The 25441-nt window shown below is 45.8% G+C and overlaps 1 protein-coding gene across 1 annotated transcript; it reads left to right on the forward strand.

The window, feature by feature from the left end:
- The first annotated feature begins 22231 nt into the window (after positions 1–22231).
- Positions 22232–22882, forward strand: LOC137355305 (neurogenin-1-like). Its single transcript, XM_068020291.1, has one exon. It carries the CDS (start codon positions 22232–22234, stop codon positions 22880–22882), a length of 651 nt encoding a protein of 216 aa, XP_067876392.1.
- Positions 22883–25441: the final 2559 nt, after the last annotated feature.

Here is a 25441-nt window from a genome sequence, read left to right on the forward strand (position 1 = left end):
CTGACCCCCTAATTGGCTTTAGGTACTGTTGCCTCTGGAGTGGATATTTCCCCAATCAGAACTCCAGTATCAGCAACTTGCAAATGAATAGGAATGTGGATTTAAATATTACCCTGGAGTTTTTTCCCTTGGCAACTTTGGGAAGGTCCACCCAAAATACGCCCATTTTGCTGAGGAGAAATTGCACCCCAGATTCTGTGGAAACTAATTAACATAAAATCTCCCTCTAATCACCGCAACCAACAGGCGGAATCGAAATGTAACTGGAACAGAGTCAAGGGGTCCTGAAAAATGATTGCAGTCTCTTTCATGTTTAAATGTTAAAGTTTAGCACCAATTTAGCACAGTTGTAACAACATTTGCATTGTTTGATCTTATAAATTGTTAAATTAAGCTTTTGCAGTTGTATCTCTCTGTCTCTCCTCCTTTAAGATGCTCCTTAAAACCTACCTCTTTGATGCAACACTTGCCCTAATATTTCCTTATGTGGCTCAGTGTCAAATTTTGTTTAATAAGGTTCCATAAAATGCCTTGGGACATTTTACAATGTTATATAAATGTATATATTTTAAGAACTGCAGAGAAGTTTAATTTTTTATATGTTTTTATATGTTAACAACTGGAGATGTAAATTTCCTGGAATAAATGTACGAGGCTCCTGGGACTTCATCTGAGGGAATTTTAGTAATTCATGAAGACAAAACATTTAACATTTAAACAGCAACCACGAAAAAATATCCTGCAATACAACAGAGCTCCACGGAGTGGCGCCTGTGGATCACTCCTGCAGATGTTGGCAGCCTCATTATTATCAGTCATTGTTTCGCACTCAGAATCCACAAAATAAAATTTCCTATCACAGGTTCATGCTGATTCACATTTAAATAAGAATTTGATTTCATGAGTGGTTTTTGTATGAATGAAATGGTATCCAGATTACATTATCCATTGTGCAATGTTCTGTTTATATGAACTTTAAACAAAAATGATTAACTGGGCTTCAAGTCTAGAGTCATAGAGTTGTACAGCATAGAAACAGGTCCTTCGGCGCACCGCGTCCATGCCGACCATAATGCCTATCTATACTAATCCCACCTGCCTGCATTAATTCCATATCCCTCTATGCCTTGCTCATTCAAGTACCTGTCCAGATGCCTCTTAAATGTTGCTACTGTTCCTGCCTACACCACCTCCTCAGGCAGCTCATTCCAGATACCCACTATTCTTTGTGTGAAAAATTTACCCCTTTGATGCCCTTTAAACCTCCTCCCTCTCACCTTAAATCTATGCCCTCTAGTTTTAGTCACCCCTACCATGGGAAACAGACTCTGGCTATCTACCCTATCTATGCCTCTCATAATTTTATATACCTCTATCATGTCCCCTCTCAGCCTCCTTCGCTCCAGGGAAAACAGACCCAGCCTATCCAATCTCTCTTTATAACTCAAGCCCTCCAAACCAGGCAACATCCTTGTGAATCTTTTCTGCACCCTCTCTAGCTTAATCACATCTTTCCTGTAGTACGGTGACCAGAACTGCCCACAGTATTCCAAATGCAGCCTAACCAACGTTATGTACAACTGTAACATGACATCCCAACTCTTGTACTCAATGCCTCGGCCGATGAAGGCAAGCATGCCATACGCCTTCTTCACCACCCTGTCTACCTGTGTTGCCACTTTCAGGGAACTATGTACTTGCACCCCAAGGTCTCTTTGCTCAACAACACTCCCCAGGGCCCTGCCATTCACTGTATATGTCCTGCCCTGGTTTAACTTCCCAAAATGCATCACTTCGCACTTGTCTGCGTTAAATTCCATTTGCCAATCCCTTGCCCACTTTCCCAGTTGATCTATATCCTGTTGTAACCTTAGACAACCTTCTTCACTGTCCACTATACCACCAATTTTGGTGTCATCTGCAAACTTACTAATCATGCCCCTTACATTCACATCCAAGTCATTAATATATATGACAAACAACAGAGGGCCCAGCACCGATCCCTGTGGTACACCACTGGTCACCGGCCTCCAATCTGAAAAACAACCCTCCACTACCACCCTCTGCCTCCTATCACCAAGCCAATTTTGTATCCAATTGGCTAGCTCACCCTGGATCCCATGTGCTCGGACCTTCTGGCCAGCCTACCATGCGGGGCCTTGCTAAAGTCCATGTAGACAACGTCCATCGCCCTGCCCTTGTCAATCCTCTTGGTCACCTCCTCAAAAAAATCAATCAAATTTGTGAGACATGATTTCCCATGCACAAAGCCATGCTGACTATCCCTAATCAGACCATGCCTTTCCAAATGCATATAAATCCTGTCTCTCAGAATCCCTTCCAATAGCTTTCCCTCCACTGATGTAAGGCTCACCGACCTGTAGTTCCCTGGCTTATCCCTGCTGCCCTTCTTAAATAAAGGCACAACATTAGCTATCCTCCAGTCTTCCGGTACCTCACTCGTGGCTAACGATGATACAAAAATCTCTGCCAGGGCCCCAGCAATCTCCTCCCTTGCTTCCCATAGCATCCTGGTCAGGCCCTGGGGATTTATCCACCTTAATGCGCTTCAAAACCTCCAACACCTCCTCCTTTGTAATGTTGATATGCTCCAGGATATTGCTGTTCCCTCCCTTGAACTCACTAGCTTCCATGACCTTCTCCACGGTAAATACAGATGAGAAATATTCATTTAAGACCTCACCCATTTCCCGTGGCTCCACACATAGATTACCACACTGATCCTTAAGGGGACCTACTCTCTCCCTAGCTACCCTTTTACTCTTAATATACTTATGGAATCTTTTAGGATTCTCTTTTATCTTATCTGCCTGGGAAATCTCAAGGCCCCTTTTCACCCTCCTAATTTCTTAAGTGTACTCCTACATCCCCTATACTCCTCGACGGACTTGCTTGACCCCAGCTGCCTATACCTGACATATGCCTCCTTCTATGTTCTGACCAGACCCTCAATATCCCTCGTCAACCAAGGTTCCCTAAACTTGCCAGCCTTGCCCTTCCACCCAACAGGAACATGCCGGCCCTGAACTCTTCCTATCCCACTTTTAAAAGCCTCCCACTTGCCAGACGTCCCTTTACCTGTAAACAGCCTCTCCCATTCAACTTTTGAGAGTTCCTGTCTGATGCCATCGAAATTAGCCTTCCCCCAATTTAGGACTTCAACCTGAGGACCAGTCCTATCCTTTTCCATAACTATCTTGAAGCGAACAGAGTTATGGTCACTGGTCCCAAAGTGCTCCCCCACTGACACATCAACCACCTGCCCAGCCTCATTTCCTAAGAGGAGGTCGAGTGTAGCCCCTTCTCTAGTAGGGTCATCCACATACTGCTTCAGAAAACTATCCTGGACACACTTAACAAATTCTTCCCCATCTGATCCCTTAGCACTAAGGCAGTCCCAGTCAATATTAGGGAAGTTAAAATCACCTACTATTACAACCCTATAATTCCTACAGCTATCTGTGATTTCCCTACATATATGCTCCTCCACTTCCCTCTGACTATTGGGGGGCCTATAGTATAATCCCATCAAAGTGATCACCCCCTTTCTTATTTCTAAGTTCTACCCATATGGCCTCGCTGGACATTCCCCCCGGGATATCCTCTCTAAGTACTGCCGTGATGTCCTCCCTAATCAATAGTGCAACTCCCCCTCCTCTCCTACCTCCACCTCTGTCACGCCGGAAGCATCGGTACCCTGGAACATTGAGCTGCCAGTCCTGCCCATCCCTCAATCACATTTCCATAATAGCTATAATATCACAATCCCATGTACCGATCCATGCTCTGAGTTCATCTGCCTTACCTGTAAGGCTTCTTGCATTAAAGTAAATGCAGCTTAGCCTACCAGACCTTCCATGCTCCCTGTCCTGCCCCTGCCCGGCCTACCTACTGGACTTGCTTGCTTTAACCTCTACATTTGCCTCAACTATCTCATCGGAGAGACTTTGGGTCCCACCCCCCTGCAAGACTAGTTTAAACCCTCCCGAGTAGTACTAGCAAACCTCCCCGCAAGGATATTGGTCCCCCTCCAGTTTAGATGCAACCCGTCTTTCTGCACCAGAAGAGATCCCAATGATCCAAGTAGCTGAAGCCCTCCCGCCTACACCAGCTCTTTAGCCATGTATTTGCCTAATCCTCCTATTCCGAAGAAGGTCATTGACCCGAAACGTTAACTCTGCTTCTCTTTCCACAGATGCTGCCAGACCTGCTGAGTGGTTCCAGCATTTCTTGTTTTTACCTCCTATTCCTACCCTCACTAGCACGTGGCACAGGGAGTAATCCTGAGATTACAACCCTAGAGGTCCTGCTTTCTAACCTTCTGCCTAACTCCCTATATTCACTTTGCAGAACCTCATCTCTCTTCCTGCCTATGTCTTTAGTCCCAATATGGACCACGACCTCTGGCTGCTCACCCTCCCCTTTCAGAATGTCCTGCAGCTGCTCCGAGACATCCTTGACCCTAGCACAGGGAGGCAACATACCATCCTGGAGCCTCGTTTGTGGCCACAGAAACGCCTACCTGCACCCATTACGATAGAATCCCCTATCACTATAGCTCTTCCACCCCTTTTCCTCCCCTGCTGTGCAGCAGAGCCCTCTGTGGTTCCACGAACTTGACTGTTGCTGCTTTCATCTGGGAGGTCGCCCCCCACAGTATCCAAAGCGGTATATCTGTTTGAGAGGGGGATGGCCACAGGGGACTCCTGCACTACCTGCCTGAGCCTACTACTCTGTCTGGTGGTCACCCATCCCTTTTCTGCCTGTGCTGCCATTACCTGCGGTGTGACCACCTCACTAAACGTGCTATCCACGATGTCCTCAGCATCGCGGATGCTCCACAGTGAATCCACCTGTAGCTCCAGCTCCGTAATGCGGGTAGCCAGTAGCTGCAGATGGATACACTTCCTGCACACATGGTTGTCAGGGACACTGGAAGCATCCCTGATTTCCCACATAGTGCAGGAGGAGCATATCAGGGTGCTGAGCTCTCCAGTTATGACTTACCCTTAGATTAATTAGTTACTCCCTTAATTAAAAAATACTAATTACACTAGGGGCCTTGTTCTACCCACTCCAATCTAAAGTCCTTAATAAGCTACACTGAATTAAAAACAAAATTTTAGTAGTACTCATCTTATCACCAGAGGTTTTTTTTTCAGCAAAAAAAAACTTTCCCCTATTTAAATACACTAACAGCAGTGTCTCATCAACCAATCACCTTGCAGCTCTCCTCTGACATCACTGTTGGCTTTTTTCCTTTTTTTTCAGAACTCCTGTAATGGTAAGGAACACAGACAAACTGCTTGGGCGCTAAAGTTCATGTTACTGTCGTACGCTTGACAGCTTAGGAACATCGGGACCGAAGGAGGCCATTCAGCCCCTCGAGGGGATTTGAGGAAAAACTTTTCACCCAGAGGGTGGTTGGAATCTGGAACGCACTGTCTGAAGGGGTGGTAGCAGCAGGAACCATCACAACATTTAAGAAGTATTTTGATGAGCACTTGAAACGCCATAGCATTCAAGGCTACGGGCCAAGTGCTGGAAATGGGTTTAGAATAGGTAGGTGCTTGATGGCCGGCACAGACACGATGGGCCGAAGGGCCTGTTTCTGTGCTGTATGACTCTATGACTCTATGAGCTTGTTCTGCCATTCAATGAGATCATGGCTGATCTGTGACATAACTCCATAGACCCACCTTTGCCCCATATCCCTTCATGTGTTTGGCTAACAAAAATCTATAATTCTTGGATTTTAAATTAACAATTGATCGAGCATCAATTGCCATTTGTGGAAGAGAGTTCCAAACTTCTCCCACCCTTTGATTATAGAAGTATTTCATAACTTCAATCCTGAAAGGTCTGGCTCTAATTTTTAGACTATGCCACCTAGTCCTAGACTCTTCAACTAACAGGCATAGTTTCTCTCTGTCTACCTTATCTGTTCCCCTTAATATCTTGAAAACTTTGATCAAATCACCCCTTAAATCCTTCTAAATTCCAGGGAATATAACGCTAGTCTGGGTAGTTGCTCCTCATAATTTAACCCTTGGAATCCATGTATCATTCGAGTAAATCTAAGCCTCCATTTGTATGTAATTTTCTTACACACGGTGCATCTTTTCACAGAAGAAAGACAGACTTGCATTTATTTAGCACCTTTCATGACCAGAGGATGTCCCAAAATGCTTTACAGCCAATGAAATACTTTTGAAGTGTAGTCACTGTTGTAAAGTAGAAAACGCAGCAGCCAATTTTCACACAGCAAGATCCCACAAACAGCAATGTGCTAATGAGTAGATAATCTGTTTTTGTGATGTTGATTGAGGGATAATTATTGGCTCAGGACACTGGGGAGAATTCCCCTGCTCTTCTTCAAAATAGTTCCATGGGATCTTTCACATCCACCTGAGAGAGCTACGTGGAACAGACAATCCTGGGATTTGGAATGGAGAGAAGAAGGACAAGAGAAAATGGGATCAAATTCCTCCCATTTCCTCTCCCTCAAAGTGATTGTGTCAAAGATTGATGGCAAATCTTTGGGAATGTATTCAGAGGCGATGTGTAGACTTTTGTACGGGACAGCAATAAATTCAATGACAGTGGTTTTGCCCTATTCACTTTTCAAAGTCTCATAAATATAACTCCTGGGACATTGTCAGAGATTTTAGCAACCAAAGCTCTTTATCATTCTCAGGTTTTAATAACGGAATCCATATGTTAGGGATGTCTTACGTTTTCTCGACAGCTTCGCTCAATCTCATTTTAGAATCTGTGTCAGTGTTTTTTTTTCTGTCTTCCCATTTTTCATTCTTTAACTCACTATCTCTTTATTTGGGATTTTACTGTTTCTTTTATCCTCCTTCTTTATAAATCATTTGGGTTTCTCCTGACCAAAACCTCCATATTAGTGGCTGTGGAATCGATTGCTTAGCAACAGAAATGCACCCAGTCTGAGTGAAGTGAGGAATGCTGAAAGAGGCATTGATAGTAGAAATTGGACATTTAACTCAGGGACAAGGTACTCAACCTCTGTGAGAAGCTGATTTCTTTAAAAAAAAAATTCTGCTTGGTGAGTTCTTCCTCTTTTTGTAAATTCAGACGTCTGTAAACCTCTCTACTGCTGATGAGGAGTCTTGTCACCAAACTCTCCAGAGAGAATACAGAAGTAACACAATTAGTTATCACTTTGTTTTACTAAAAGCTTCCATCTTGCTTCCTGTAAGAACTCTATTCAATTCTCCCAGTTTCTCCATCTCCTTTGTACATGATTTGACAACGACACCTTCTACACCAGGTGTCTTCACACTTTACAGCCTTCTGGATTCAACATTGAATTCGACAATTTCACATCAGAACCAATGCCCCCATTTTCTCAGACAGCTGTTGGTGATAATTCAGTTATTCCCATTTACACCTCCTGTGGACCCATCTTTTGTTTCTTTACTTGGTTCATTAGCACTCACTGGAGTCTTACACAGTCATCCCTTTTTGTCATTTCATCTCTCTGCCCTTCGACCTATCACAGACCTTTCCCTTTTTTAATTTTCCTGCCTCTGTATTTGCTTAAAAGTTGATTATCACCAGAATCTTCTCAGTTATGATGAAAAGTCATCGATCTGAAACGTTAACTCTCCTTCTCTCTCCACAGATGCTGCTAGACCTGCTGAGTATTTCCAGCATTTTTCTGTTTTTATTACATTATTTTTATTACTTTTTATTCTATCTCTTCAAGTTTCTTTTTCTCTCTCAATTTCAGTCAAAGATATTTTCTTTAGCACTTGTAGACTCCAAATGCTGCTGAGCAACTTGGTCATTGGCAACCTGTAGGAAATGTGGGTGCATCCTACCCCTAACTTACAGGGGTTGAGCTCAACTTGGCTTATAGTTCCAGCACACCCTTCTGCTTCAGGGCTCCATCAAGCAATGAGAAAGATTTGGGGACATTCAGCAGGTACAGAGATAGGAGTGAAGACCCAGTGACAGATTAACGTCACTATTCCGAAGGAGGTGAACTCAGTGCAAGGTCAAGATCGGGTCACCTGCTCAGCACTGGCTGATTGAAAAAGCTGTTCTAGCACAGTTGAAAGTTGCCCAAGGACAGGCAGGCTGGGGTCAGAGACAGCAGGAGGCCACTCTCAATCTTGCACAGCAAGAGCCCAATCTAGGCTTCATCCAGGATCTGATTTGAGGGGCTGTAGCTCCCCCATGGCTTTGACTCTCGCGCAAACTGGTCACTGCTGGTTGGTGGGATAAGACTATGGGGACACAGCCTAAAAAGTAGAGCCAGAATTTTCAGGAGTAAAGTTAGGAAACACTGCTACATGCAGAGGGTGGTAGACATTTGGAACTGTCTTCTGCAAATGGTAGGTGATGTTAATTGTTAATTTTAAATCTGAGACTAATAGATTTTTGTTAATCAAAGATATGAAGGGATATGGGACAAATGTGGGTATATTTTCTATGATCTCACTAAATGTTAGAATAGGCTTGAGGGGCTAAATGCCCTCCTGCTGTTCCTATGTACTGTAAAAGATCGGGAAATGAGCCAGCCTGCTAGTTTTTTAATGAATTGATGATCTCTGCAGCGAGAAGGCAGGCCTGTGGCTTAATTTCACTGTTGGTCAGGTGATTAGTGCTGGATTCATGTGACCATGGTGCCTGTGCACCTAAGAATTTGGGCGCAGTCCCAATTCAAACAATGCAATTGGAGGAAACTCAAGTTTCAGGCCGGGGGGTGTGGCCAGTTTTGTGCACGAGGTCTGGTTCAGGCGAAGAGTTCACTGGATGGACTTTGAAGATTGTGAATACTGAGATATAAAGTAGTTCTGGTGTAACTCATTTATGCCTAGATATCCATGATCCTTTAGGCTGATTTCTGGGTGGAATTGGGAGGAATCTCAAGGTTTAATATTGCGTCTTACACTCAAATTGTAATGGAACTAAAGGAAGGGCCAAGGATGGAGATCTCTACTGGCAAATGTGCTCTCAAGAGGTGGTTAAATAAAGGATAGAAAGTATGAGTTTGTGAATTTAGAAACATAGAAACAGAAAAATAGGAGCAGGAGTAGGCCATTCGGCCCTTCAAGCCTGCTCCGCCATTCAATACGATCATGGCTGATCATCCAACTCAGTACCCTGTTCCTGCTTTCTCCCCGTATCCCTTGATCCCATTAGCTCTAAGAACTATATCTAACTCTTTCTTGAATATATTTGATGATTTGGCCTCAACCGCTTTCCGTGATAGAGAATTCCACAGGTTCACCACTCTCTGGGTGAAGAAATCTCTCCTCATCTCAGTCCTATGGCTTACCCTTTATCCTTAGACTGTGGCCCCTGGTCCTGGACTCCCCCGCTATCGGGAACATCCTTCCTGCATCTAGTCTGTCCAGTCCTGTTAGAATTTTGTAGGTTTCTAGGAGATCCTCTCTCATTCTTCTAAACTCAAGCGAATACAAGCCTAATCAACCCAATCTCTCTTCATAAGTCAGACCTGCCATCCCAGGAATCAGTCTGGTAATCTTCGCTGCACTCCCTCTATAGTAAGAACACCCTTCCTCAGATAAGGAGACCAAAACTGCACACAACACTCCAGATGTGGTCTCACCAAGGCCTTGTATAATTGTAGCAAGACATCTTTGCTCCTGTGCTCGAATCCTCTCACTATGAAGGCCAACATACCATTTGCCTTCTTAACTGCCTGCTGCACCTGCATGCTTACCTTCAGCGACTGGTGCACAGGGACACCCAGGTCTCGCTGCACCTCCCCCTTTCCCAATCTATCGCCGTTCAGATAATAATCTGCCTTTCTCTTTTTGCCACCAAAGTGGATAACCTCACATTTATCCACATTACACTGCATCTGCCATGTATTTGCCCACTCACTCAACCTGTCCAAATCACACTGGAGTTTCTCTGCATCCTCCTCACAGCTCACAATCTCCATTTATTTCAACAACAACAATTAGATTTATATAGCATCTTTAACGTAGTAAAACATCCCAAGACTTTTCAAAGGAGCATTAGCAAACATAATTTGACACCTAGCCATGTAAGGGGATATTAGGACAGGTGTCAAAGAGATAGATTTTAAGTAGCAACATAAAGGAGGAGGGAGAGGCTGAGAGGTTTCGGAGGGGAATTTCTTCGTTTGGGGCTTAGACAGCTGATGCTACCAACGCCAGAGTGATTAAATCAGGGATGCTCAAGAGGTCAGAATCAGTGGAGCACAGAGATCTGAGGATTGACATGAGCCTCCTCCTCCCAACTTATCAACATGTCCTTCTATTCCTTACTCTCTCAAGCTGTTATCTAGCTTCCCCATAAATGCATCATTTGTGTGTAATTTTGGGTCCCTCCCATTCTTTTCTTATCTGTTGTGTCAATTGCCAATGTGTCCTGCAGATTAAAAATGATCTTGAGCTGTTATAGGTTTAATAGGCACATACAATAACAGAGATGTGTTCGATCTCCAGCTCCTTGTGTGTCAGTGATTGTGCAGCTCGAAGGATTTGTCGTGTAACCCCGTTTAGAATTTCAATGGATATTAGTTTCAGAGTGAAGACGTACCGCTGTAATTCAATAAGGTGGAAGATTGGTGGAAGCTTTTGAGAGGTGCATATGTTGTGCTGCCTGCATTTTTGGGGAGATCCTTGTTGCAGGAATCTGTTGATTATCATCATCAGCACCTCTGCTCAGGCTATCATTTTCCATTAGGAGACACACTGGATGTTGCAGAATGTCATCATTTTATCAATGATCTCATGCCAGGCATTTTGATGAACCTTCTCTGTGTCAGAGAAACACTTCTCTGCCTCACTGCATGTACTAGCACCTCAAATACACCACCTGGATATACGCTAGTAGAGCACATGGTACAATATATCATGGAAATAACGTAAGACTTTAATCCTGCTCCTTTTTGTCTAATTTCTTGTAAAGGTCGCTGAAGACCTTTAAGTCCAGAACTCAGGTGTTGCTGAAAATAGAGACATGTTGTCAGGACCTGTGATTGTCCTAATGAGCGCAAGACAAAAAGCTTCGACAACATGTTATTATTTTCAGCAATACCCTTTAAATATCTGCAGTGATATTTTAAATATGCTGCTTAATGAGTGAGAAATTCTACCAGTCACCTACGATGCAGATGGAGGTCTATCATTAACATGCAAACTAGTTTCAAATCCCCAAAACTTCACCACTGCAATGAGCTTGAAAGGGTATTTCACTGAGAGTGACAAAGGCAGCCATGAGCATTGGTTGAGTTAAAATGGTGAAGAATATCTAAAAGACCTCAAAGATTATCTATAAATTATCTGCTGGATAAACTCATCTGCTCCAAACTGACCAAATGTATGATCATAATTAATAATATGAAATCAAGAAACCCTAATAAAACTGAAGTCAATGGGGATGATGGAAGTTGGGGGTGGGGATGATCTCCACTGGCTGGAGTCATATTTAGCACAAAGGAAGATGATTATGGCTATTGGAGGCTAATCGTCACTGCAGGAGTTCCTCAGGACAGTGTGCTATGTCCAAATATCTTCAGCGGTTTCATCAATGACCTTCCCTTCCTCATAAGGTCAGAAATGGGAATGTTCATTGATGATGCCACAGTGTTCAGCTAAATTCCCAATTCCTCACAAAAATGAAACAGTCCATGCTGGCTTGCAATAAGACTTAGCCTTCATCCAGGTTTGGGAAAATCAGTGGAACATAAGATTCACTCCACACAAATGCCAGGCAATGAGACTCTCCAACAAGAGAAAGAGGATTTAAGCACCTCCTCTTGACATTCAGTGGCCTTACCGTCACTGAATCCCTCACCATTAACATCCTGGGAGTCACCATTGGCAAGACATTCAACTGAGCCAGCCATGTAAATACTGTGGCTACTAGAGCAAGTCAGAGGCTGGAAATTCTGCAGCAATTCACTCACCTCCTGACTCCCCAAAGTCTCTCCATCATCTACAAGGCACAACTCAGGAGTGTGATGGAATACTCTCCACTTGCCTGGATGGGTGCAGCTCAACAACATTCACTAATCTCACCACTATCCAGGAAACAGCAGCACAGCTGATCACCCCATTCACCACCTTAAACATTCACTCCCTCCACCACCGACGCACAGTGGCAGCAGTGTGCACTGTCTACAAGATGCACTGCAGCAACTGCTCATTTGACAGCACCTTCCAAACCTGCGACCTCTACCATCTAGAAGGACATGAGCAGCCGGTGCATGGGAACAACACCACCTGCAACCTCCCCTCCAAGCTACACACCATCCTGACTTGGAACTATATCGTTGTTCCTCCACTGTCGCTGGGTCAAAATCCTGGAACTCCCTTCCTAACAGCACTGTGGGTGTACCTACCCCAAATGGACTGCAGTGGTTCAAGAAGGCAGCTCACCACCACCTTCTCAAGGGCAATTAGGAGGTGGATAATAAATGCCCAGATCATGAGAATGAGTAAAAGCAAAGCTCCATGTTTAGAAGACAACAGTGTATCCCTGGCTTTAAATATATCAATAAGCCAAATGCTATTTAAAGGCTTCATGGACATTTATCTTTTATAAAGTAGTTTTGTACAAAGGAAGCATTGGTCAGGAACACAGCCATCATGTTTTCAAATGCTACCTCTCACTTCCTGCTATTTCTCACTTTCATCAGAATCCTTAAAAAGCAAAGAAATGTTCAAACAAACTCTGAATATTTGGGGGGAGTGATTTCATTTAGTGAATGTGTCATTACTGAAGAACACTGTGTTAATGTATTATTCCTTTTGGAATAAGATGAGACTGAAACCCAATGATCCAAATCCTGGTGAATTTCATTCCTTTACTAATGATCACCAAAAAGCCTGATAGAATTGTTTCACTCAATGTATGTTAGATATATGAACAACTACAGCTACCTTACTCTCCACTCTCATTGTCCTCTCAGATTTGGTCATTGTTGTGAAAGTGATTCTTATTTGTTTAAAAAAATTTTTAAGGAATTTATGGTAAGCTGAATAAATGTTGGACCAGTTTTTTTTTAAATGGAAACCATCAAGAGGGTACTGAGGGAGCTGGATGGGCAACCATGTTGCTGGTTGTTACGTGGCTCTGGTTGGAGATGGAGTGGAAACCCTGGTAACAGGGAAAGAAAAGTGACAAATGCTCCTTTGATTGGACAAGGCCAGTAGTAGCAGAGAGCACCTGGAAAGAGCACCAGAAAAACTGACAAGCTCTTTGGTTGTCGGTCAGTGCATGTGTGTTTTACCTTCTGGAAGGAGATAAAGTCAAGTCTGAAGAAAAAGTCAAGAAAGGACAGAAGACCACAACCCAGCTCGCTTTCCAGAAACTCCTAAAAGACCCTGTGAAGTCCACTGTGTTTATTTGTTTTGTTTCCTGTATTTCAAGAAAGCCTGCTAAAAATAATTCTCAATGCTGCCTGAAGAGATCTGTTCTAAAGGTTTCAGTGACCTGTCTGCGTGTGCTCAGAAGTTAGACTGTATGCCAGTTTGGAACAACATATCTCATCCGCTGCTTCCTTCAAAATGAGAAAGTTGTTAACACAAATGCTTTTTCTCTGTAACAGAGCTCAGATTGTAAAAATATTTTTTAAAATCTTTTTTTGGGTTTACTGGTGTATATGTGTATGTTAGTGTGATGGATTAAGGTAAAAAGGGACACAGTGGCGCAGTGGTTAGCACCGCAGCCTCACAGCTCCAGGGACCCGGGTTCGATTCCGGGTACTGCCTGTATGGAGTTTGCAAGTTCTCCCTGTGTCTGCGTGGGTTTTCTCCGGGTGCTCCGGTTTCCTCCCACAAGCCAAAAGACTTGCAGGTTGATAGGTAAATTGGCCATTATAAATTGTCACTAGTATAGGTAGGTGGTAGGGAAATATAGGGACAGGTGGGGATGTTTGGTAGGAATATGGGATTAGTGTAGGATTAGTATAAATGGGTGGTTGATGTTCGGCACAGGTGGGCCGAAGGGCCTGTTTCAGTGCTGTATCTCTAATCTAAAATTTGGTTAAGGTAGAAAGGGGACTTTTAAAATTTAATGTTGGATTTTCAAAAATTTGATCTGTGTGGTATTGTTTTACTCCATTGTTAGTTAAGTCTTGTTTTATAATAAACTGTTAATTTTGTTGTTCAGTAAAGAACCCTGGCTAGTGTGTTCTATTCTGGGGAAAATAGTGTATCTGATTGTTTCAGTAAGTGGGAATTTTAAAAAAAAATGTTGTGACCTGTGGAGAAGTGGGACTGAATTAACAGTGCACTCCTTCTACCTCAGTCATAACATCAGTCCCTCTGAGATACCTTTCCACCTCTCAGTTAACTATTTTTGATAGGAAGAATAAAGCATCACATACCCCTTAGAAAGTAAGTATCTAAATGTGTTCGAGGAACAGAGAAGTACAGATACACAAATCATGAAAAGTACCGACATGGGTTAATAAGGATATAAGAAAAGTTCTTGTATTCATTTCTAGAGGAATAGAATTGAAAAGCAAAAAAGATGTTAAATTTTAGAACCTTGGTAAAATCACACTTGGAGTACTGCAAACAGTTCTGGTCTGTATATTATAAAAAGGATATACTGGAGAAGGTGATAAAAAAGATTTACTAGAATGAAAGCAGAACTAAGAGGTTACACCTATCAGGAAAGATTGAACAGCCTGGGACTCCTTTCTTTAGAAAAGGGGTGACCCAGCAGAGGCCTTTAGGATTGTGAAAGGGTTTGATAGGGTAAATGTAGAGAAGTTTCCACCTGTGGGCAAGACCAGAAATAAAGGATATAAACTGAAGATAGTCACTAATAAATCCAATAGGGAATTCAGGAGAAACTTCTTTACCCAGACAGTGGTGAGAATGTGGAACTCGCTAACACAGGGAGTGGTTGAGGCAAATAGCATAGAAGCATTTAAGGGGAAGGCTGATAAACATTTGAGCAGAAAGGAGTAGAAGGATATGTGGATGGGGGAGATTTAGAAGGGTGGGAGGAGACTCGTGATAAGCATAAACACCAGCATAGACCTGTGGGGCCGAATGGTCTGTTGCTGCGCTGTAAAATTCTATGTAATCTGCAATGAGTTACATTTTGGTAGTTCATTCCTTCCAAACTCCCTGATACCTGGTGAAGGAAAGGCAGAGTGTGGCAGTAATAGGTTTGAGTGTACAGACTCTCGGTTTCAGTCTGACCGACCCTGTGTTGTCCCAACATGTTTGGATCTCGGGACTGTTGCCCTGTGCGTGGGATGCTGAGTGGGGACAGGATGCGAGTGACACTGTGATTTATGACATTGTACACTTCCTGCCGCAGCTCGGGAGTTTGCAATATGAAGAGTTTTATTGTACAACACCTGGAGAGGAGCTTCCAACCGAAATGCACATCAACATCGAAAAGATCAAACAGACTACAAACATGATTCCAGCTTCCAGTAAACTCTGAGATTAAGAATTTATGGCGCAATTATTCCTTCAATGATAGAATCTTACCAAAGAAGGCCGTTCGACCCGTCTTATCAGTACCGTTTCTTTGAATGAGCTCTTCAATTCGTTTCACACCCCCAACGCTTTTTCCCTGCAAATCAGTCCTCAGGTACATGACAAATTACCTTTTTCAATCCACCCGCCCTTTCAGGCAGAATGTTCCAGATCTTTAACAACCCTCTGTGTGCAGAAATATCTCATTTCCTCTCTAGTTCTTTTGACAATTATTTTAATTCTCTGGGTAGGCGGAAATTTTGAAATCTTCAAGTTTTCTATCATTCAAATATTCGTTTCTTACTGTCCAAAGCAGTGAATATCACAGCTTACAAAAGAGGATAAAGCTTACAGTCCAACCTTCCGAAATAAAACTTTATTCCAGTAGATGGAGCAACGGTTCAGTCACAGGATGAGTGGCTGGCGATCACTTCCTAACATTGAAAATACAGAGTTGTTTCTGTACAACATTATCCACATCAAACTAGTATTGTATCTGTGCCCGAGCAAACACAAACAGTCATTGTTTCAGAACCGCCCCTCATCAGAATTATAACTTCAAATCTTAATATGTCTAACAAACTGTAAATATCACAACTACAAAACAACAAGACATTGAGGCACATTATTAATGACATCATTAATGACATCGTTTGCTCAATAATTCCACTCAAAACAGACCAGCATTTAAAAGTTCCGAAAATGCTGTGAATGTCGATGGTGTTTATGCAACACTTTGCAAAGTGAATATCAGAGCGAGTGAGCAGTTTGTAAATTGCTTTCTCCCCCAGACAATATTGACCTGGTATAAAGATTGTTAGAAATGTGCAGTCACGGGGTGAGGAAGAGAAAACAATTTCCTCAATGAACCGAAAAAGCGGTGACATTTCAAACTATTTAACAATTCTTAGTTTGCAACTGATGAGTGAGTTTGTGTTTGTGTTTGTGGGTCTTTGCACTTCCTGCACCTAAACACTGGGCACCTCCCCACCATCCACCCCCCAGCCTTCCCCCTCCCCCAACTCCCTCCTTTCCCTCTTCCCCCCCACCTCCCTCCTTCCCCCCCTCTTCCCCCCCTTCCCCCACCCTCTTCCCCCCTTCCCCCTTCTTCCCCCTTCCCCCCACCCCCTCTCTTCCCCCTACCCTCTTCCCCCCACCCTCTTCCCCCTCTCTTCCCCCTCTCTTCCCCCCACCCCCTTCCCCTTCACTTCCCCCCACCCCCTTCCCCCTCACTTCCCCCTCACTTCCCCCCACCCCCTTCTTCCCCCCACCCCCTTCCCCCCACCCCCTTCCCCCTTCCCCCTTCCCCCACCCCTTCTTACCCCCACCCCCTTCTTCCCCCCACCCCCCTTCCCCCCTCTTCCCCCACCCCTTCTTCCCCCCACCCCCCTTCCCCCCTCTTCCCCCCTCTTCCCCCACCCCCTTCCTCCCCCCACCCCCATCCCCCACCCCTTCTTCCCCCCACCCCCTTCCCCCCTCTTCCCCCCACCCCCCTCTTCCCCCACCCCCCTTCCCCCCTTTTCCCCCACCCCTCTTCCCCTCCTCCCCCCCTCTTCCCCCCACCCCCTTCTTCCCCCCACCCCCTTCTTCCCCCCTTCCCCCCACCCCTTCTTCCCCCCTTCCCCCACCCCTTCTTACGCCCACCCTTCTTCCCCCCACCCCCTTCTTCCCCCCTCTTCCCCCACCCCCCTCTTCCCCCACCCCCCTCTTCCCCCCTCTTCCCCCCTCCCCCCCTTCCCCAACCCCCTCTTCCCCCCACTCCTTCTCCCCCTCTTCCCCCCCCACCCCTTCTCCCCCCCTTCCCCCCCACCCCTTCTCCCCCCCTCTTCCTTCACCCCCTTCCCCCTTCCCCCTTCCCCCTTCCCCCTCTCTTACCCCCACCCTCTTCCCCCCTTCCCCTTCTTCCCCCTTCTTCCCCCCACCCCCTACCCCCTCTCTTCCCCCCACCCCCTTCCCCCTCTCCCCCCACCCCCTTCCCGCTCTCTTCCCCCCCACCCCCTTCCCCCTCTCTTTCCCCCACCCCCTTCCCCCTCTCTTTCCCCCACCCCCTTCCCCCTCTCTTTCCCCCTCTCTTTCCCCCACCCCCCTTCCCCCTCTCTTTCCCCCACCCCCTTCCCCCTCCCTTCCCCCTACCCCCCTTCCCCCTCCCTTCCCCCCACCCCCCTTCCCCCTCCCTTCCCCCACCCCCCTTCCCCCTCCCTTCCCCCCACCCCCCTTCCCCCTCCCTTCCCCCACCCCGTTCCCCCTCCCCACTTCCCCCTCCCTTCCCCCACCCCACTTCCCCCTCACTTCCCCCTCACTTCCCCCCCACTTCCCCCCACCCCCTTCTTCCCCCCACCCCCTTCTTCCCCCTCACTTCCCCCCACCCCCTTCTTCCCCCCACCCCCCTCACTTCCCCCACCCCCCTTCTTCCCCCTCTCTTCCCCCACCCCCTTCCCCCTCACTTCCCCCCACCCCCTTCTTCCCCCTCTCTTCCCCCACCCCCCTTCCCCCTCACTTCCCCCCACCCCCCTTCTTCCCCCACCCCCTTCTTCCCCCCTCTTCCCCCACCCCCCTTCTTCCCCCCACCCCTCTTCCCCCCACCCCTCTTCCCCCCTCTTCCCCCACCCCCCTTCTTCCCCCCACCCCCCTTCCCCCCACCCCCTTCCCCCACCCCCCTTCTTCCCCCCACCCCCTTCCCCCACCCCCTTCCCCCACCCCTCTTCCCCCACCCCTCTTCCCCCACCCCTCTTCCCCCACCCCTCTTCCCCCACCCCTCTTCCCCCTTCCCCCCACCCCTCTTCCCCCCTTCCCCTCTTCCCCCAACCCAGACCAGAAACGTTAACTTTGCTTCTCTCTCCACAGATGCTGCCAGACTTGCTGAGCTTTTCCAGCACTTTCTGTTTTTGTTTGGGAACCCCTTGGATCGTTTGGGTAAATTATGGTTTGTTTCTGCAGCTCATTCGCCCCGTGCCCCGTTTGTAAAACACTCAGTGGATTTTGAAGATACCGCCCAAAGCACACGAGAGCTTCTCGAATATTTCGTAATGTTTCAATTCTGTCCCATTCGTAGTAGATGTTAAAATTGTTTTAAGCTTTGAATTTCCAGTAGTAAATCGGCGTAATGAATGCGATGCGCAAAATTCTCAGTCGGGAAGATAGTGGAACAAATTCCATTTCGCCATTTCTATCAATTCCAGTTGAACTATAGATTTAAATAGGCTGTCAACTCTGGAGATGAAAATAAATGTGTAAGATCTTTTGGGGGGTTTAGGTTACACATTATATTCTGTCTGTAAATGTTAAAGTTATTTCTATACAATGATATATGCCGGTTAATACTCAGACTGGGAAGCTGCATTCAGAGAGAGACAGCGATGTCCTCCTGGTACACATTGGAGAAACAGACTTTCATTCAGTGCTTTGCTAAAGACGAAGCCTTACTGTGGAGACTGTCCAATGCGACAAGAGAATCCGGGCAAGATATATCGACGGGGCATTGTTACAATTACTCAATTTACACATTTCATTCAAAAATGTTTGTTTGCTTTGGCTACATGTCCCTATTGTTTCTCTTTGGGAGACAAAACCCCCACAGAAAAGGCGCATATGTGGGTCTTGTGCCGGCCCATATGGGCCCATTTGTACCTTACGAGTAATATTTTTGTGTGATTGTATTTTGCAACGATCTGCATCTGTTTTAAGACGACAATAAGTGCATGAAATACAGCCCGCAAGATAATGCGGACCTGCGTCTAAAATGCGCGATTCTAGAGCCAGGTATTATGTTGTCAGAAGGTAAGAACGCGCAGCTGCTCTATCTAAAGAGTATTCATATAATCGCTAAACATATGTCGCTACAAATCACTGTATCTTCCTCCAAGTGTTTCCCATTTGCTGGGAGTGAGCAGCGCGCTTGAGAGCAACTCTCACTGGCAACAGGTGTCATGTGGTGTGCGTAATTCACCTTTATTTCGTGATTCAGATCCCACAATCTGTACATTCCTCACAAAGGCAGGGGATCGGAGGGTATTTTTGCTAAAAGATGTGACAAGCGACCTTTTCCCCATGTTAAATAAAAGGATGATTTTTTTTTTGTGCTTCTTATTTTCCTCCCCAACATCACCCATAACAGCTGCTCTTGTCTCCCACCTGTCTAAAGGCCACAATAACGCGTCCAATTTTAACACACACACACACACACACACATCACACAAAAGTTTTTTTCATTGTCTATTGAGGCGGTTGGGGAAGGGGTTTGAATGTTTATCTAAAGCACTCAGTCTTACAAACTCTGCTACTTGTCCTCGTTGTGCCATTTCACAGTATTGCAAAACGCCTCCATTACCATCAATTGACAAACTAAATATGGAATGGAGAAATTATCTGCAGACCATATGGTTTCAATAAAAAAGACAAATAGGACAGGCAGATAGGAATTGCAGTTTGCCTGTTATAAAAAGCATTTGAATAACCCAATGTAAACGAAATATAACCAGCTTTGAAAGGCTATTAAATACCGAATCGACATATGAGCTATTCAAGCAGGTGTAAGCTTAAACCAATTACTTTTTTCTCTGATTTTATCAGGTTTGTATGCAATATTGTGCTTGTTATGTTAAGTGAGAGTAAACACAGGCGAGCAGTTGCTGTGGGAATGGAGGAGTTATCAGAAAGTGTTAGTCTGAAGGTGATTTAACAATAAACCTCCGTATACTACAGCAGGTGATACCTGCTCTAGGTTCCGTGATTAATGCATCCCAAAACACTCCACTTTACAATCTCTTGTAATTATTTATTAAAGGAAATCTATTTATTATGATTTTAGCAAACAGTGGTACCAGGTGGGGCTTTATTTTCGGCTTTAGCTTTTGTTTGAAGGACGATTGAAGAGGGCACTGTGAGCTTGGAAACTCGCTTACCAGATTTTTCGCTGCATGTGGGTCGTGTTAAAAACTGCCAGAGTGCTGTTCAGTAAATAATGCAGGAAGCCAAAGGGGGAGGGGAATTCACATTTAGGTGAACAATAAAAAAAACTAAGCTTTAGAAACATTGTGAGGGACTAGCTAATAATTGTTAAGCGAAATGATTGTGAGCTTCATCCTACACATTTGAATCATGCGCCCTCGGTGACGCATGCGTTGCTGAGCTCTCCTCCAAGACTGGGACCAGCTCCTGGTTCAGTCTGAGCCGCTTTCAAACTCTTAATTCGTCTTTTTCACACCGGTTACGGACGAGCTGCTTCCAATTAGCCCGCAGCCCGAGCATGAAGGAACTCCAGGTTTTAAATACTCTTCCAGCCACTGCAGACTCTCGCTTATCCAAATTGGAACTTGCTCATTGCTTTATTTTCAGGTGTTGTCTGCACCTATCCATCACTCTCTCTCGGATCCCCTCTTCCCAGAGAATCCGCCACTATTTAAAATGCTCAATTCCTCACTTTAACAATAAAGGCAATCTACTGACAGAAAGTTCCCCGCTGATTACTTCAATGCAGAAGCGCAGTGCTGTTAACTGGATTGTGATCACATTGCGGATCTGCACTGTTTGCTCGGTGATGTTTAACCGGGTCGGGACCATTTTTTTTTTAAAAAGGCCAACAACATGTCGATTTCAGCCGATTTCTATGAAGCAAAGTTTTCTTTCAGAAGAAAGATATTCCGCCGTTTGATTACACCGATGTTTAAATACTGGGCTAGCCACTGTTGGAATTTGCGATATAAAAGAAATTTGCAATTTGAAGTGAATTTGCAAACTTTAGCACTTGTTGTATTTTAGTCATTTTAAAAGGTGTTAGATTCTTGCACCGAGGTTGAAATGTAGAATCTGATATAATTTCCTTCTATTTGGACAGACTGCCTGCAGAGTGTTTGGGAACCGCTCTTGTTGCTGGGGATGTTGCCCTTGGCGTGTGATACTTCAGCAGCAGCAGTCAGTGACCCTGCTTTTGTCTCCAGCCCCGGTCACTGAATCAGCCTCAAAGCGGAGGGGCTGCGGGACTCGCGTGGCCTCATTAATTCGGGGCACGTTCCCGGCGCGCGCGGCCCGCCCCCTCCCCGGGGAGCCGGCCAGCCGCGCACACGCTCTGCCCATTGAGAAGCGGGGAAGGTGGCCCCAGTCCCAGTGCATGCAGCCAGCTCCCTTGCCTCTGCAAGATCCCCTGCCCTGCCAGCTCCACCTTCCCCTGCCCCAGTCCCAATGCATGCACACAGCTCCCCCCTCCCTCTGCCTGCATTCCACCCTCAGCCCCACCCCAGGGGAGCTGCATTGTCCCTCCTGTTATATAAATCCACCCACCTTGCAGTCGTGTGCCAGACGCGCGTAAACGTCACGAGGAGGCCACTTCACAGCTCAGCTCATCCAGAGGCCCCGGGGCAAGGACAGGTGCGTGTCAGTGCCCGGGACACCCTGCACCCTCATCCAGCACCCACCCTGCACCCTCATCCTGCACCCTCAGCACTGCCCACTGAGCCCCCATTGCGAACTATTTGTCTTAGTTCTGTTGCGTTCTGCCTTGTTAAGTTAAAAGTTAGTTGTGGGACTTGCTTGTCCTTTGTATTGCAGTAAATCCTAGCTTATTACGAATAATGCATTTTGTTTTATTGCCACCCTTCCTGGCCTCGCCCTTTGCAACAATAAATTCGCATTTATCGTTGCTTTTATTGAGAAAATGAAGTGGGTTTAGTCTTTGTGTTGTAGTTTGCTTTCTGCTCGGTTAAGGTGCTAATACTTGTCTCTCTCTCTCTGTCAGAATGCCTCCCAAGACCGACTGCTGCCCCGGGTCATTGAGCAGTGAGCCGGATCAGTTCCTCACTGTGTCCGAGGATGAAAGCAGCTCCTTTCACTCCAGCAGCCTCCTGTTATCCCCGGAGAGCGCCCTGACCCCGGAACAGCCGAGTGACCGTGTGGCCTCCGGGGATGAAGCGGGCGGATTGCGCTCCCGCAGAGCCGAGCCCAGGAGGAAGAAGCCGAGGAACCGCCCGAGGCTCAAAACCGAAGCCACGGCCACCAAGCAGAGGAGGAGTCGGAGAATGAAGGCGAATGACCGGGAACGGAACCGCATGCACAACCTGAATGATGCCCTGGATGCGCTGCGGGCGGTGTTGCCCACATTCCCGGACGATGCCAAGTTAACCAAGATCGAGACTCTCCGCTTCGCCCACAATTACATCTGGGCATTAACGGAAACGCTGAGGATGGCGGAACAGGGGCGCCAGGACTGCGAGCAAAGCGGCAAGGGAGCCCTGTACGAGCTGAGCCTCTGCTCGCCCCCGTCCCCAGACTGGGATTCTTCCCCGTCCCCGTCCCCGCATTCTCCCAGCTCCACCGAGGAGATTTTTCTGTCTGTGCAACCGGAGCGCATCCATAGCGTGCACACTCCCCGGTTCAGCGGCTTTGTCTGACTGACTGACTGACCACACTCTCTGTGTGTGCTGATGTATCTCAGAAAACCCCCTTCCCCAGGGGCTACTCTGCTCCCGATGCTTTCTCACAAGTTTTGCCTTATTTGCTTTGGAGTATCGAGACTCGTTAATGTTGCACTTTCTCAATGCTGTAAAAAGAATACCAAGCTGGTTTTAGATTGTGTGTTGAAGAGGGAAATTTGAATTCACAAAACCCCCTCTATTGGAGTTAAATTAGGAAAGGTTGTGAAATAAGTTTCCAATGTTACTGACGATCTGCTCAAACTCTGAGCACACAAACATAGCGAAACATTTTTGTCTAACAAATCAAGCTTTCATATCCGAATTTCTGCCTAGTTTTGTAATTCGCAATGATAAATTATAGCCTGCATTTTTATATTTATTGATAAATTCCTATGAAATATATATTTTCTAAATAAGAGATTATTCCGTCGCGCCTCGAATGATTGTACAAAGACGGACTGTAGTCGGCAGTAATTTTTTTTTACAACTTAATAAAAAAGATTTACTTTATGCGGTGGCCTTCGCAGTTCTCTCCGGCTCTGGGGCAAATAAAACAGCAAAAGCTCAACCAAACAGGGGAAACACATCATCGTGTCCGTCAACTCTTTGATCTGTGACTGTACTAATATATTTACTAAGAGTCATTGGATAGGGAAAGACATGTTATGTGTTCAAGTCTGAAGTGTCCTATCTCCAGCGGATAGCGGTGAGTGTCGGTACTGCCAGACACACGTAGTTACCCCGCGAATTGGGCAGAAGCGAAGGAGTTCAGAACTCGGAGAAGTGTGAAATTAAGGAGCTCAGCATAAGGTCTAAACTGGATTGTGTGAGTACCTACACAGGAAATGTTCCCTCTTTCCCCCTCCCGGATCTCTAGCGCTTTCGTTGCGAACTTTGCGCAAAGAGACTCGCGAGCCATCCGTCTTGGAAACGGATTGAGTGTCAGGTTTGTGTAAACGGGGTGTCTGACTGTGATAACTCCAATCATTCACCCGTTAACAGGCAGACATCACCCTGGGTTGTAGGAAGGAGGGAGTCCTTACTCTCAACCCACCGCAGTCGACGCGATTGGTCCGTTTGGGTGACTTTATCCTTTCCTAAATACTCACTTTTCCAGAAACTGTGATGATGTGGTTAGCACCGCAGCCTCACAGCTCCAGCGACCCGGGTTCAATTCTGGGTACTGCCTGTGTGGAGTTTGCAAGTTCTCCCTGTGACCGTGTGGGTTTCCTCCGGATGCTCCGAATCCCTCCCACATGCCAAAGACTTGCAGGTTGATAGGTAAATTGGCCATTAGCAATTGCCCCTAGTATAGGTAGGTGGTAGGGGAATTGTTGGGATGTGGTAGGAATATGGGATTAATGTAGGATTAGTATAAATGGGTGGTTGATGGTCGGCACAGACTCGGTGGGCCGAAGGGCCTGTTTCAGTGCTGTATCTCTAAATAAATAAATATGTAGATATTTCAGTAAATTCGGAGAGGCGCGGAAACTGGATACCAGGCGCAGCAGAATTTGGGGAGTAACCTCACAATGTGAATGGTGATATTCCTCAATCTGCTTGCGAATCCACACACACACACACAGATCAAATATACTGTTCACACACACACTGTTCACACACGTGCACTGTTCACACACACAGTTCACACACACACATCAAATATACTGTTCACACACACACTGTTCACACACGTGCACTGTTCACACACACAGTTCACACACACACATCAAATATACCGTTCACACACACTGTTCACATATACAGTTCATACACACACAGTTCAGACACACACACTGTTCATTCACACACATACACACTGTTCACACACACGTGCACTGTTCACACACACACAGTTCACATATACAGTTCATACAGACAGTTCAGACACACACTGTTCACACACATACACACATGCACTGTTCACACACACACACAGTTCACATACACACAGATCAAATATACTGTTCACATATACAGTTCATACACACAGACAGTTCAGTCACACACACACATACACACTGTTCACACACTGTTCACACACACACAGTTCACATATACAGTTCATACAGACAGTTCAGACACACACTGTTCACACACATACACACATGCACTGTTCACACACACACACTGTTCACACACACACAGTTCACATATACAGTTCATACAGACAGTTCAGACACACACACTGTTCACACACATACACACGCACTGTTCACACACACACACTGTTCACTCACATGGGCACGGTTCACACACACACAAACTGTTCACACACACACTGTTTACGCACACACACCCTGTTCACACACACGTGCACTGTTCACACACACACAGTTCACATATACAGTTCATACAGACAGTTCAGACACACACACTGTTCACACACATACACACGCACTGTTCACACACACACTGTTCACACGTGTGCACGGTTCACACACACACGTGCACTGTTCACATATACAGTTCACACAACTTCAGACAGTTCAGACACACACACAGTTTATTTAATAATATATCTCTGAACCAGGT

Source organism: Heterodontus francisci, chromosome 42, assembly GCF_036365525.1.
Source record: "Heterodontus francisci isolate sHetFra1 chromosome 42, sHetFra1.hap1, whole genome shotgun sequence".
Lineage (NCBI taxonomy): Eukaryota > Metazoa > Chordata > Chondrichthyes > Heterodontiformes > Heterodontidae > Heterodontus > Heterodontus francisci.